General features: G+C 16.4%; 3 protein-coding genes across 4 annotated transcripts; all 3 read left to right on the plus strand.

Moving 5' to 3' along the window:
* The first annotated feature begins 384 nt into the window (after positions 1 to 384).
* On the plus strand, positions 385 to 2,092 carry LOC127290063 (uncharacterized). The gene is made up of 4 exons (XM_051318447.1): positions 385 to 530; positions 857 to 1,063; positions 1,319 to 1,564; positions 1,731 to 2,092. The coding sequence occupies exons 1-4, from the start codon at positions 480 to 482 to the stop codon at positions 1,908 to 1,910; spliced, it is 684 nt and encodes a 227-aa protein (XP_051174404.1). The 5' UTR covers positions 385 to 479; the 3' UTR covers positions 1,911 to 2,092.
* A 435-nt stretch (positions 2,093 to 2,527) lies between these two features.
* Positions 2,528 to 8,494, plus strand: LOC127290109 (aquaporin-11). 2 transcript variants are annotated; one of them, XM_051318499.1, is made up of 5 exons: positions 2,528 to 2,728; positions 5,388 to 5,599; positions 5,965 to 6,239; positions 7,186 to 7,324; positions 8,015 to 8,494. In XM_051318499.1, exons 2-5 carry the CDS (start codon positions 5,419 to 5,421, stop codon positions 8,203 to 8,205), a joined length of 786 nt encoding a protein of 261 aa, XP_051174456.1. In that variant the 5' UTR covers positions 2,528 to 2,728; positions 5,388 to 5,418; the 3' UTR covers positions 8,206 to 8,494. The 2 variants fall into 2 exon arrangements, with proteins under 2 accessions (XP_051174456.1, XP_051174457.1); XM_051318500.1 differs by lacking the exon at positions 2,528 to 2,728 and adding an exon at positions 3,332 to 3,470.
* Positions 8,495 to 9,119: 625 nt separating this feature from the next.
* LOC127290110 (sushi, von Willebrand factor type A, EGF and pentraxin domain-containing protein 1-like) lies at positions 9,120 to 13,429 on the plus strand. Its single transcript, XM_051318501.1, has 9 exons — positions 9,120 to 9,268; positions 9,453 to 9,605; positions 10,005 to 10,163; positions 10,579 to 10,935; positions 11,379 to 11,537; positions 12,089 to 12,241; positions 12,600 to 12,764; positions 13,105 to 13,158; positions 13,266 to 13,429. The coding sequence occupies exons 1-9, from the start codon at positions 9,154 to 9,156 to the stop codon at positions 13,286 to 13,288; spliced, it is 1,338 nt and encodes a 445-aa protein (XP_051174458.1). The 5' UTR covers positions 9,120 to 9,153; the 3' UTR covers positions 13,289 to 13,429.
* Positions 13,430 to 13,703: the final 274 nt, after the last annotated feature.

Raw genomic sequence — 13,703 nt, forward strand, 5'->3', positions numbered from 1 at the left:
ATTTTGTTTCCTTGTTATTATTGTTTCTAGTTATTATTTTTCCTAGTTATTTTTATCATTTTATATTGTAAATTTATATTTTTTAGCAATTCGAATATTTAATATTATAAATTATTAATTATTATTTGTATAGGAGACAAAAAAAAAAAAAAATGATAAAATTTTTATTTTATTCGCAAAAAAAAGAAAAAAAAATAGGTGAATTTATATAAATAATTTTATTATCATTATATTGAACTAAAAAATAAATTAAAAATTTGAATTTGTAATACCTTTTTTGTTGGAACTTCAATTATTATCTAAAAGTAAATAATAGATAATAATGTGAATTTATAATTATTTTTATTATCGAAAATGTATATATAATTGGTGAAAATTGTGAATTTAGAATATAATTTAATAATTTTTTTTTTTTTTCTATCGAAAAGTATTAATATAGGAAAGAAGAAGTTGACATTATATAATTAATTAATTTTGCGATGAAGATGTTTAAAGTTTTTATTGGAATTGGCGCTCTTCTTTTAATTTGGGTAAAATTAAAATTAATATTAAATTATTTTTTTTTTTTTTATTAAATAATTTTTTTATATTAAAATAATTTGCAATATTTTTGTATTTTTATATTTAAATACTTTTTCTTATTAAAATATTTTTTTATATTAAAATAATTTTCAATATTTTTGTATTTTTATATTTAAATACTTTTTTATTTTAAAATATTTTTTGATATTAAAATAATTTTCAATATTTTTTGATATTAAAATAATTTTCAATATTTTTATATTAAAATATTGTCCGAATTTTTATGTTATTTTACACTTGTTAATGTTTTTTCTTTTTTTTTTTTCCCTTATAGAACAATTTTGTTAATGGCGACGATAATATTTCGGAAGGAAAAAATTCAACTGAAATTATAAATAATTATCGTTCGAAAAATTTAGAAAAATTATGGAATTTTATGAAACATATTCAAAGAATTCTTGAAAGTTTACCATCTATATATGAGACGGCAAGGAAAAATGATTATAATCAACGAATAAAAATCATAGAAAATCATCGAAATGTAAATATATCAAAATTTTCTCCAATTTATTAATTTTTATTTTTATTAAAAAAAAAAAAATTTTATTACTATTTTATTTTGTATTATTTATTTTTGTTATTTATTATTATTTTGACTTTCTATTGTTTAATAATAATAATAATTGTAATAGTAATAAAAATAATTACTATTTTTTTTTTGTATTTAATTAATATATTTGTAATTTTTTTGTTTTGAAATTTTATCGACATTTTTTTTTTCTATTTAATTATATAGGAACTCACGGATTATTATAAAAAAAATTCAATAAATTTTAAATCAAACGAAATATGCATTACACACACTCCAAATCATGAATACGATTCAAATTTTATGTTTTTAAAAAAAAAATTAAATGACTATCTTATTATTGCCGATAATATTGAAATTGTAATTAGGGAAAAATATGAAAATCTTCAAAATAACTATTTAAAAACATGTACAGGAATAAATTCAAAAACAAGAAAATGTGACTTAACAATAGTATGTATAATTTTTATATATTTTTAATGAAATAACAAAAAAAAAAATTTTTTTTTGCTTATTTCTAATAATTATATAATTGAATTTTTTTTTTCTTTTTAACAAATTTTTGCTAATTACAATAATTATATATAATTTAATTCTTCTTCTTCATTTTTTTTTTTAGAATGAGCCAAAATTGGTAAAAGTCATTGATAAAAGAATTGAAAGATCATTTCAATCATTAATGGTATATGTTGATGATTTTTTTAAAAGTATAAAAAAAATAGAAATGAAAATAAATCGAACTAATAAGGAAGCTGAAAATAATTTGGAAAAATTACTTCTTTTAATTGAAATTTGTTAAAAAAAATTTCCGTAATATAATGGATGAAAAAAAAAAAAAAAAAAAAAAATTATTATCATTCAGCTATTAAAATATTTACTCATTTATTTACATAATAAAATATTTCAACTATACTAGAATAATTTTTTTGAAAATGTAAATATATATATAAATTTTCGAATAAATTATTTAAATATTCCAAATTTCGTAATTATGAAACTTGTTATATATGGATTATATTTATATTTGAAAGAAAAAAAAAATTAATGAAAATTAAAATATACTTTGATAATTATTTTATTCGAAATAATTTAAATACTTTTTTTTTTAAAAACAATTTTTTCGTAAACTTTAATTAATTTTATTTTTAATTTATTTTTCTATTTTTATTAATTTTTTTTTTTTTTTTTTTAATATTAAAAATGTCATTTCAATTGAATATTTCATTGATATTTATTAGAGGAAAAAAATAAATAAATAAAAAAAAAAAGTTTTATTATTCTGGGTCCCTTGATTGGACAATTTTAAACGAAGTACTTATTTATAGCAACAAGGTTTTAAGTGCGCCGATATATATATATATATATATATATATATATATATATATTTGTCACTATTATTTTTGTGCTTCCTAAAATATTCAGTAAAACGATTTCTGGCTTTGCAATAATAACTGCGTTAAGAAAAAAAAATTAATTTCTCAAATTGAAATTAAAAAAAAAAAATAATAATAATAATAATTGTGTCCAAATTTGTGCGCGCTTTTTTTTTAAAAAAAAAATGTTACTCGTTTTTTATCAAGAAACTTGCAGCCAATTTTATTAATTTTATATTTATTGGTAAGTTACTTAAATTTTAATTAAATGAAAAAAAAATTATTTCATCAAAAAAAAAAAAGGTAATAAAAATTTATTTCGTAAAAAAAAGAAAAAAATTTACAAATATATAAGGCAAAAATTAAATTTTATAATTTTAATTGGAATAAATTTAATATTTCAATTTATAATTAAAATATACTAATTCCAATTTGTAAATAATTAAAACACATTTTTAATTCCAATTTAAAAATAATTGCAATAAATTATTAATAATAATATAATAAAAATAATAATTTAATTAATAAAATTAAATTATTAAAATACATATTAAAATAATACAAAAATTTATAATTTATTTATTAATTATTGAAATAAAGGTAAATTAATAATTTTTATTGTTTATAAAAATAATTATAAATTTTTAAAATTTTAATTAATTATTAATAATTCAAATGAAAATATTTATTTTATTTTTTTTTTATTTTTCACAATTATCAGTATTTAATTGATTTGTAATCGTCAATAAATAATTATAATAATAATAATAATATTAACTGTAATGGAATTTAAAAAATAAAATTGCATATTGATGAGAGAAGTGAAAGGCTCAACAATATAGTTGACAGTCTTTTTTTTAAGGTTTCAGTAGCAAAACACTCACTTCAAATCGGTTAATAATAATATTAATAATATTATAAACAAGAAATGAGGTTAATTAAACTGAAAATCAATTTTTCAAGATTCTACAAAATTTTTCACATTTGTAAGTAAATTAATATTTAAAATTTTTTTTATTTAAACAGACAAAAATATGTTTAAGAAAATTATTATACTTTATCTTTTTTTTTGAAATACTTCAGTTCACTGCTGCCAAAACATGATCCTTGGAGTTTGCGCCGTTTTTTTAAAAAAAAAAAAAAAAATAACATTTTTAACCTTCAAATACACGGGACTTTTTTCTGCGCAAACTCCATAGATCTGCGGCAAAATTTAAAAATATTAAACAAAATTATTAATTAATATTTTTATTTATTTAATTATTATTAATAATAGTCACTTTATTCCTATAATTATTATTTTTTGTTATTTTTATAAAAACTTTTTTGGTAATTTTTATTGTTATTCCTAGTTATTGTTTTCCCTAGTTATTATTTTTCCTGGTTATTATTGTTCCTAGTTATTATATTTCCTAATTATTATTGTTCTTAGTTATTATTTTCCCTAGTTATTACTTTTCCTAGTTATTTTTTTTCCTTATATTATTGTTCCTAGTTATTTTTTTCATTGTTTTTATTGTTCCTAGTTATTGTTTTTCCTAGTTATTATTTTTCCTAGTTATTATTGTTCCTAGTTATTATTTTTGTTAATCATAATTTTCCCTAGTTATTATTTTCCCTATAGTTATAATTTTCCCTAGTTATTATTTTTCCTAGTTATTGTTTTCCCTAATTATTATTTTTCCTGGTTATTATTGTACCTAGTTATTATATTTCCTAATTATTATTGTTCTTAGTTATTATTTTCCCTAGTTATTACTTTTCCTAGTTATTTTTTTTCCTTGTTATTATTGTTCCTAGTTATTATTTTCCCTAGTTATTATTTTTCCTAGTTATTTTTTTTCATTGTTTTTATTGTTCCTAGTTATTGTTTTTCCTAGTTATTATTTTTCCTAGTTATTATTGTTCCTAGTTATTATTTTTCCTGGTTATTATTGTTCCTAGTTATTATTTTCCCTAGTTATTTTTTTTCCTTGTTATTATTGTTCCTAGTTTTTAATTTTTCTATTTATCATTATTCCTAGTTATTATTTTCTCTAGTTATTTTTCTTAGTCATTATTTTACCTAGTTATTATTGTTCCTAGTTATTATTTTTCCTGGTTATTATTGTTCCTAGTTATTATTTTTCCTAGTTATTATTGTTCTTAGTTATTATTTTCCCTAGTTATTACTTTTCCTAGTTATTATTTTTCCTAGTTATTATTGTTCCTAGTTATTATTTTTTCTGGTTATTATTGTTCCTAGTTTTTAATTTTTCTATTTATTATTATTCCTAGTTATTATTTTTCCTAATTTTTATTTTTGTAACTCCTTATTTTTCCTAGTTATTATTTTTGTTAATAATTATTTTTCCTAGTTATTATTTTCTCTAGTTATTTTTCTTAGTTATTATTTTTCCTAGTTATTTTTTTCCTAGTTATTATTGTTCCTAGTTATTATTTTCCCTAGTTATTATTTTTCCTAGTTATTATTTCCCCTAGTTATTTTCCCTAGTTATCATTTTCCCTAGTTATTATTTTCCCTAGTTATTATTTTTCCTAGTTATTATTGTTCCTAGTTATTATTTTTGTTAATCATAATTTTCCCTAGTTATTATTTTTTCTAGTTATTATTTTCCCTATAGTTATAATTTTCCCTAGTTATTATTTTTCCTAGTTATTGTTTTTCCTAGTTATTATTGTTCCTAGTTATTATTTTCCCCAATTATTTTTTTGCCTAATAATTATTATTTTTCCTAATTTTTATTTTTGTAACTCATTATTTTTTCCTAGTTATTATTTTTGTAACTCATTATTTTCCCTAATTAATTTTTTTCCTAATTATTATTCTTCCTAGTCATAATTTTTGTCAATTGTTATTATTATTATTATTATTATTATTGTTTTGTTTTTATATTTTTTAGACGGAGAATTATTAATTATTTCAAAAATAAAATGACAGCCACACCATTAGCTTTGGGCGTTTCAACATTTTACATTATTTTAACGAGTCTCATTGCACATTGGCTAAGGAAATATGTTTCATTTTACGTTAATCAACCGTTAATAAAATCTTTATTTTTGGAAGCGATTGCCACTGCCGAACTTTGTGGAGGATGCTTTGAATTAATTATCAGTAAGTTTCATTAAATTTCTTTTTTTTTCCTTCAATTACAAAAATTATAATGTTTTTTTTAAAAAAAAAAAATTTTTTGTTTATATAAACAAAAATTATATTGTTAAAAAAAATTAATTTAAAAAAAAAATTGTTTTCATTTATTTCTATTATATTTTATTAATATTTTTCTACATCATATTATTTATTATTATTATTATTATTTAATATTTCATATTTTATTATATATATTTTTTTTATTTGTATTTAATTTATTATTAATTATTATTTATAATTTATTAAAATTTATTAATTATTTTTTTAGAATATATTTTTTTTACATATAATTTCATTGCAAAAATAAAAAAAAAATTAATTAATTTCAGTTGCCGATAATTGGGGAATATCGATGTATGCAATTTATTTATTTTTTATGACAATTTGGTGGTGTTATGTGTGGGGCGATGCAACCGCATGTCCCTATACACATTTAGAAGATGTTGTCGAGGGAAAACAAAGTTTACGTAAAGCATTTTTTTTAATTTGGGCACAATTAATGGGTGGCCTCATTGTTTTTAGATATAATCAATTATTATGGTATCTTGAAATTGTTCCAACGCACAAGGATCGTGCATTTTCCGAATGCAGCACTGATCTTCAGGTTTGAAATAAAATTATTTTTTTTTTTTAAGCAGAGAAAAAAAAAATTTTTTTTTAATACAAGAATGATTTTTTTTAATACAAAAAAATATTTTTTTTAGTACAAAAAACAATTTTTTTTAGTATAGGAAAAAAGGGATACATTCTTTTTTTTTCTTATTTTATTTATTTATTATTAATTTTTTCTTTTTATTAATTTTTTTCGTGTATTTTTTTTTCAAAATTTTAATTACTTTTTATTATTTTTATTTTATGTTTAGTTTTTTTTTTTTTTTGTCAATTATTTTGTAATTTTTTTTTTTTATTATCTTTTGTATTTTTATTTTTTTAAATAATTTTTTATATTTTTGTTTTGTTAATTATATTTTTATTTTTATATTTTTAGATTTATATTTTGTGTGCTTCAGTTATTTTTTTTTTTTTTTAATTTTTTTAAATTTTTCCTATTTCCATCAAATTTTGATATTTTTCATTTATTATTAAATTTTCTTTTTTCTGTAATTTTATTTTTTCTATTTTTGACAAATTTTATTTATTATTATTTATTTAATAAATTGACGGGAAAATTTTTAATTTTTATATTATTTGATTCATATTTTTTTTATAATATTTCTTAATAGAAATTATTTTGATTTCGAAAAGTTGGAGTAAAATTTATTATTAATTATTATTTTCCTTAGTTATTATTGTTCCTAGTTATTATTTTTGTTAATCATCATTTTCCCTAGTTATTATTTTTACTATTAAAAAATTTTTTTAATTATTTTATATTATATTTTATATATTTTCATACAAATTTTTTTGTTTTTTATATTTATTAAATATATTTACCTCTTTTTTTTAAATATATATTTTTATATAGAATTAAATTTAAATAAATATTTTTCTTTTTTTTGTTTAAAATAATTATTTTGTTTTTTTAATTTTGATTCTAATTTTTTTTGCAGGTTCCAGTTTTTTATGGAGCAATAATTGAGGGTGTAGCGACATGTATTTGTAGAGTCGTTTCCCGTATTCTTGGTGACCTTAATCCAAGATTTAGCACAATTATCGATTCCTTTGTTGGAACTTCATTAGTGGTTGCAGGTCAATTATTGGTTTTATCTCACATTTTTTTTTTTTTTTTTTTTTTTTTTACCATTCTACAAATTTTCATAAATATAAATTTATAATTTTTTTTTTTTTGCATTAAAATTAATTTTTTTTTTTAGATTTTTTTATCTCCCCCTTTTATTGGTTCACATAATTTATCTCATAAAAAATTATTAATTACAATTTTTTTACTTTAAACAATTTTATTAGAAATAAATTTTATTTTTTTGGACGAATTTACAAATTTTCGAATTTTGAATTTTTCTTTATACAAATTTTTACATAACAAAATTTTTGTTTTTGAGAATTTTTATTTTTTTACATTCATTTTCTTTTAATTAATAATTAATAATTAATAATTGGCAAATTTTCAAAAAAATTGCGCCGAAATTTTTGCGTTGATTTTTTTTTTTTTTATCGAACATTTTGTAATTTCGGACGAATAAAAAATTCGTACAAAGAAAAATTCGTATAAATAAAAATTCGAACAAATTTGAAATCCCATGAATTAGAATTTTTTTTCTTATTTAAAAATTCGAATAAAAAAAAAAAAAAAAGAAAATTCGATTGAATGAGAATTTTTTAAAATTAAAATTCGAATGTTTTAAAAGTTATTAAATAAATAAAAATAAAAAATTGAATTTTTTAAAAATAAAAATTGATTTTCTTTTTTTTTAATTTCAGCGGCCAATTATTCCGGAGGCTATTTTAATCCGGCATTAGCAACTTCATTGAAATACGGTTGTCTTGGCACAACAACAATGGATCACGTTATTGTCTATTGGGTTGGAGCTTGTGCAGGATCAATTTCTTCAATTAAAATTTACAAAATGCCATTTATTCAACGATTTATTCATAATGAAAAAACTGACTAGATACAAAAAGAAAAAAGAAAATTAGAAATTTTTATTAGAAAAAATAAAAAAAAAAATTAATTTATGCAAATACGAAAAATTTGCAAAAATTTTAGAAACAAATTTTTCTGCATATATAGAATATTTTTCTATATATATATATATATATTTTTTTTTTCTCAATATATATATATTGAAAATCGAAATCTATTTTTATAAAAAAAAAAAAAAACATATTTTCCTACAGATTAAAAAATTATAGATTTTTTTTTGGAGGGGGAAATAAAAAAAACTGTCGGGAAATTTTTAAAATCATCAAAATAATATGTTTATAGTCATTTTGATTGTAGGCTATGTTATTCTGCAAATAAAAAAAAAAAAAAAAAAAAAAATGAAAAAACAAAAATAGTAATTTTTAACAAATTAATTATTTTTTTAAACAAAATTAATTTAAAAAAAAAATTTTAATATATATTTTTTTGAATGGAAAAATTTCGGAATTTTGAAATTATCGTACAAAAAAAAAAATGAATTTTGTATTTCAAGCACAAAGAAAAATATTTTCAATAAAATTTAGATTAAAGAAACGTAATAAAATTTTAATTATTAATTAATATTAAGTAGATATAGGTATTAATTAATTTTAATTATTCAATTAAATATTAAATTAATTATTAAATTACTGAAATAATTTTATTATTATATTATTAATATTATTATTATTTTTCTTTTATTTTATTTTATTATTATTATTATTATTATTATTATTATTATTATTATTTTTTATAAATAATAAATAATATTTTATTTTTATAAGAAAAATCGGGGAAAAAAAAAATTTTTTTTGTATAAATATTTGAAAATTTGTTTTTTGAAAAATTATACCTATTTACCTTTATAATTTTTGAATGAAAATTTTATCAAAACTTAGTTTTATGTATATTTATATATCTCTTTAGTTATTCATCAATGTTTACTGAGGAAACATCGAGGAAAATGAATTTTCAATTATCAATGAATTTATTTATTATTTTTCTTTTTTTCATTCTAAAACAATGTTTATTGATTGAATCAAAATCCACTGGTGAGTAATAAAAAAAATATAGAATTTGAAAAAAAAGAGGAAAATTTTAATTTTTTTTTAAAAAGAATACATTTTTTTTTTTTTTTTTTTGGTGTAAAATTGTAAATTAATTATTTATTAGAATTTATTTTTAGAAAATGGGGGAGAAAAAAAAATATTACTAATTATATTTGTTTTTTTTTAGGTGGAGTTGAAGAATTAGAAAATGGTTTTGTAAAAATTGCCGATTCTGGCTATAGATATATTTTTAGTTGTAAAGAAGGATTTCAACTTAATGGAGCGAGTGAAATTTATTATGAAAATAATAAATGGTCTGATAGTATACCAATTTGTGTTCGTAAGTTAATAGTATTTATATAATTATTGAAAATAAAAACAAAAACAGTTAAATAAAGTGATTTTTGTTTATTTGTAAAAATTATTTTTTCAATTCGCGTAATTTATTTACAATTTAATAATTTAATTTAATTATTATAAATATAATTATTTTATTCTATTATATTTTTTTTATTTTATTTTATTTTTATTTTCTTTTATTTTAATTTATTTTTATTTTCTTTTATTTTCTTTTATTTTATTTTATTTTTATTTTCTTTTATTTTCTTTTATTTTATTTTCTTTTATTTTAATTTTTTTTTATTTTCTTTTATTTTCTTTTATTTTATTATAAATATATTGAATTTAATGATTTTTTTTTTCAAATAATCGTATAAAAATAATTTTTTTTTTTTTTCAGCAATCAGAACACAAATAGATTTTCCATTTGGACATTATGTGGTTAGTGAAGAAGGACGTAAATACACATTTTTTTGCAATGAAGGACATCATCTTAAAGGATTGAAGGAAATTAAATTTGAAAATAATAAATGGAACGGAAGTGTTCCCAAGTGTATTGGTAATTTTTTTTTTTTTTTTAATACCATAAAATATAATTTTTTTTCTATAGCATAAAATATATAATTTTTTATATATATATATATATTTATTTTTATTTGGAAATATAAATAATAAATAATATAATTTTTTTTTCTATAAATTATAAAACATAATTCGAAATAAAAAAAAAAAAAAATTAATAATATTTTATTTTCGAATTTTGTTATCTTGGTATTTAAATTGCGCAAAAAAAAAAAGATTTGTAATATTTTTTATTTATTATGTACGTAATTTTTTATTACTATATACAAAAAATTATGAAAATAATTATTATAAATTATTATTCAAATAATAATAATAATGTCCCGTCAATTAAATGAATAAATTTAAAAAAAATTAATAAAAATAAAATAATTATGAAAAATTTATTTTAGAACATTCGTCAGGAGAAGATGATAATGATTATAAAATATCTGAAAAGAATAAAAATGATAAAAAAATGAATATAATTGCGAAAAATAATGATAATGATAACAATAATAATGATGATAATGATAATGATGATAATGATAATGATAATAATGATAATGATAATAATGATAATGAGAACGACAATGATAATAATAATAATAATAATAATGATGATGATAATAATGATGATGATGATGATGATGACGATCTGGAAAATAATGAGAATAACAAATATGTTGGAAACAATGAAAATAAAATTATCATTGGCGCAACTAATTTTAAAAAAGACGAAATAATCAAAAACGACCAAAATTATTTTAGTGAGTATTTTATTTTATTATTTTTTTTTTTTTTTTTTTGTATTTTTTTTTATTTGTACCAAAGAATTTTATGTATAGAAAAAAATAATTAACACATATTTTTTCATTAATTATTAATTATGTATTATTAATAGAATTTATTCATTTGGTAGGAAAAAATAAAAAAAAAAAATAAAAAAATTTATTTTTTTTTTCAAATTTAGGAAAAAAAAATTTATTTATATTATATTTTTTTCCCCTTTTAAAAATATAATGAAAATATTAATTTTTTTTATTTTTTCCTTTTAAAAATATGTGGAAAATATAAATAAATTTTTTTTTTTCATCGTATTCGATTAATTGTTAGCAAAATTATGAAATATGTAAAAAATTATTATCGCATGGAAAATTTCCAAATAATGAAAAAAGTCGATTTTTTTTTTTTTTTTTTTTGTTATTTTTAGCTGTGTGTCCGTTAATTTCATTTTGCTTTGGAATAATTCAAATTAATGAAAAAACACATGTTGCCAATTTTATTTGTGACAATGGATATCAACTAAAAGGGAATTTTCAATCTGTTTGCGAAAATGGAAAATGGAGTCATTCTGCTCCAATTTGCATTCGTAAGTTTTTTTTTTATATTTAAAAAAAAAAAACAAAACAAACAAGTAAATTTTTTTGACAGTAAAAGAAATTAATTAAAAATCAAGTTTTTTTAAAAAAAAATTGAAATTACAAAAAAAAATCGAAAAATAAGAAAAAACAAAAAAGTAAATTTTTTGACAATGAATGAAATTAATTACAAATCAATTTAAAAAAAAATTGAAATTACCAAAAAAAAAAAAAATCGAAATAAGAAAAAGCAAAAAAAATATTTTTGACAATGAAAGAAATTAATTGCAAATTAATTTTTAAAAAATCAAAATTACAAAAAAAAATTGATAAAAACGAAAAGAAAACAAACAAGTAATTTTTTTTTGACAAATAAAATATATAAATAATATTTTGCAAATTAATTTAAAAAAAAAATCGAAATTACATAATATAGAAAAATAAGAAAATAAAAGAGTACCTAAACATTTTTTTTTGTATTTTTTTTTTTTATTATTTTATTAATTATTGTATTTAAAAAAAAAAATTTAGTAAACTAAATTTTGTTTCTCTATTTTCGCAGCATTTTGTCCAAAAATCGATTTAATAAATGGTAAAGTTAATGTGAATGAAAATATTGCCACATTTAATTGCAATGAAAATTATGAACTTCTCGGAAACAATCATTCAATTTGCCATGATGGTCAATGGCTCAATGAAATTCCAATTTGTACACGTAAGAATTTTTTTTTTTTTTTATTTTATATTTAAATGAAATTGTAAAAATGGGAAAAAAATTTTTTTTATTTATTTATTATTATTTAATATTATTTTTATTATTTTATTATTATTATTATTATTATTAATTTATTTTAATTTATTTTTTTTTATTTTATATTCAAATTAAATTGTAAAAATGGGAAAAAATTTTTTTTATTTATTTATTATTATTTAATATTATTTTTATTATTTTATTATTATTATTATTATTAATTTATTTTTATTATTTTATTATTATTATTATTATTAATTTATTTTAATTTTTTTTTTTTCTTTTATTTTTCATTTTCTTTTTCTTTTTATTATTGTTCCAGCAAAATGTCCATTTATAAAACTAACGGACGCACATATTATAATTGCCTTGGATATAAAATCGACATATTATAAATTTTCTTGCAAGGAAGGTTACAAAATGAGGGGAAATAGTGAAATTTATTGTAGATTCGGCCAATGGAGTCATCCAGTTCCAATTTGTGAAAGTAAGATTTTTTTTTGTTGACATTTTTAAAATTAAAAAAAAAATTTTTTTTACTGCTCATTATTTTTTAAATCAAAATTTTGAAATATTACAAAAATTCTGTTGAATTTATTTATTAAATAAATATAAAAATAAATTATCTGATGAATTGGATTAATAAAATTAAATTATTAAATAAATAAAATAAAAATAAAAATAAGCGAATTATTATTAAAAAAGAAATAAATAAATAATAAATATTAATAAATTAAAAAAAAAATTAAAATAAATTTTAAAAAATGATTATTTTTGATAAAGATTCGTTAATAATTAATTATTTTTTTTTTTTTTTATAATTTCAGTTAAAAAATCTCAATTTCAAGCCACCAATGGAATTACTATAAGTACTGTAGCTTGTAAGTATTTTTTAAATATTAATTTTTTTTTTGGGGGAAATTTTCTTTATATTCGCAAAAAAGGTAAATTTTTTTTTAATTCAACAAATTTTTTTTTTTTTTTACAGCTGAATGCCGTGTTTCTACCTAATTCCGGATTTATAAATTTTTAAAATTTTGTATTTTATTTTTTTAATTTTATTTTTTATTTAAAAATAATACATTTCTTTTCTATATATTTTAATTAACTTTTTCTAAATATTAAAAAAAATAGAAAATATGATAAAATTTCTTTTTCTGTTTTTCATTTCTTCTTCTTTTTTTTTGAATATTAAAAACAATAATTTTTATAAAATAAAAATTCTTTTCTAATTTTTATTTTCCTTTTTTTTAAAAAATATTTTTTTGAAAAAAAAAAATAAAAAAATAAAATTTCTTTTTTTCTATTAAAAAAAATATAAAAATGCTAAAATTTTGATTTTTTTTTTCCTTTTTCTAAAAATATTTTTTGAAAAAAATAATAGAAAATAATAAATAAAAATTTCTTTCTATTTTTTTATTCTTTT

The sequence above is a fragment of the Leptopilina boulardi genome, unplaced genomic scaffold, assembly GCF_019393585.1.
Source record: "Leptopilina boulardi isolate dan_hultmark-lab unplaced genomic scaffold, ZJU_Lbou_2.1 LbouV2_55, whole genome shotgun sequence".
Classification (NCBI taxonomy): domain Eukaryota; kingdom Metazoa; phylum Arthropoda; class Insecta; order Hymenoptera; family Figitidae; genus Leptopilina; species Leptopilina boulardi.

Bases quoted from the DNA above. Each gene is read 5' to 3' on its own strand.
- LOC127290063 (XM_051318447.1), top strand. From the start codon at position 480: ATGAAGATGTTTAAAGTTTTTATTGGAATTGGCGCTCTTCTTTTAATT. The intron at 531-856 runs GTAAAATTAAAA...TTTCCCTTATAG, and splicing joins GCGCTCTTCTTTTAATTTGG to AACAATTTTGTTAATGGCGA. The intron at 1,064-1,318 runs GTAAATATATCA...TTAATTATATAG, and splicing joins TCATAGAAAATCATCGAAAT to GAACTCACGGATTATTATAA.
- LOC127290109 (XM_051318499.1), top strand. From the start codon at position 5,419: ATGACAGCCACACCATTAGCTTTGGGCGTTTCAACATTTTACATTATT. The intron at 5,600-5,964 runs GTAAGTTTCATT...AATTAATTTCAG, and splicing joins ATGCTTTGAATTAATTATCA to TTGCCGATAATTGGGGAATA. The intron at 6,240-7,185 runs GTTTGAAATAAA...TTTTTTTTGCAG, and splicing joins AATGCAGCACTGATCTTCAG to GTTCCAGTTTTTTATGGAGC.
- LOC127290110 (XM_051318501.1), top strand. From the start codon at position 9,154: ATGTTTACTGAGGAAACATCGAGGAAAATGAATTTTCAATTATCAATG. The intron at 9,606-10,004 runs GTAAGTTAATAG...TTTTTTTTTCAG, and splicing joins TAGTATACCAATTTGTGTTC to CAATCAGAACACAAATAGAT. The intron at 12,765-13,104 runs GTAAGATTTTTT...TTATAATTTCAG, and splicing joins TCCAGTTCCAATTTGTGAAA to TTAAAAAATCTCAATTTCAA.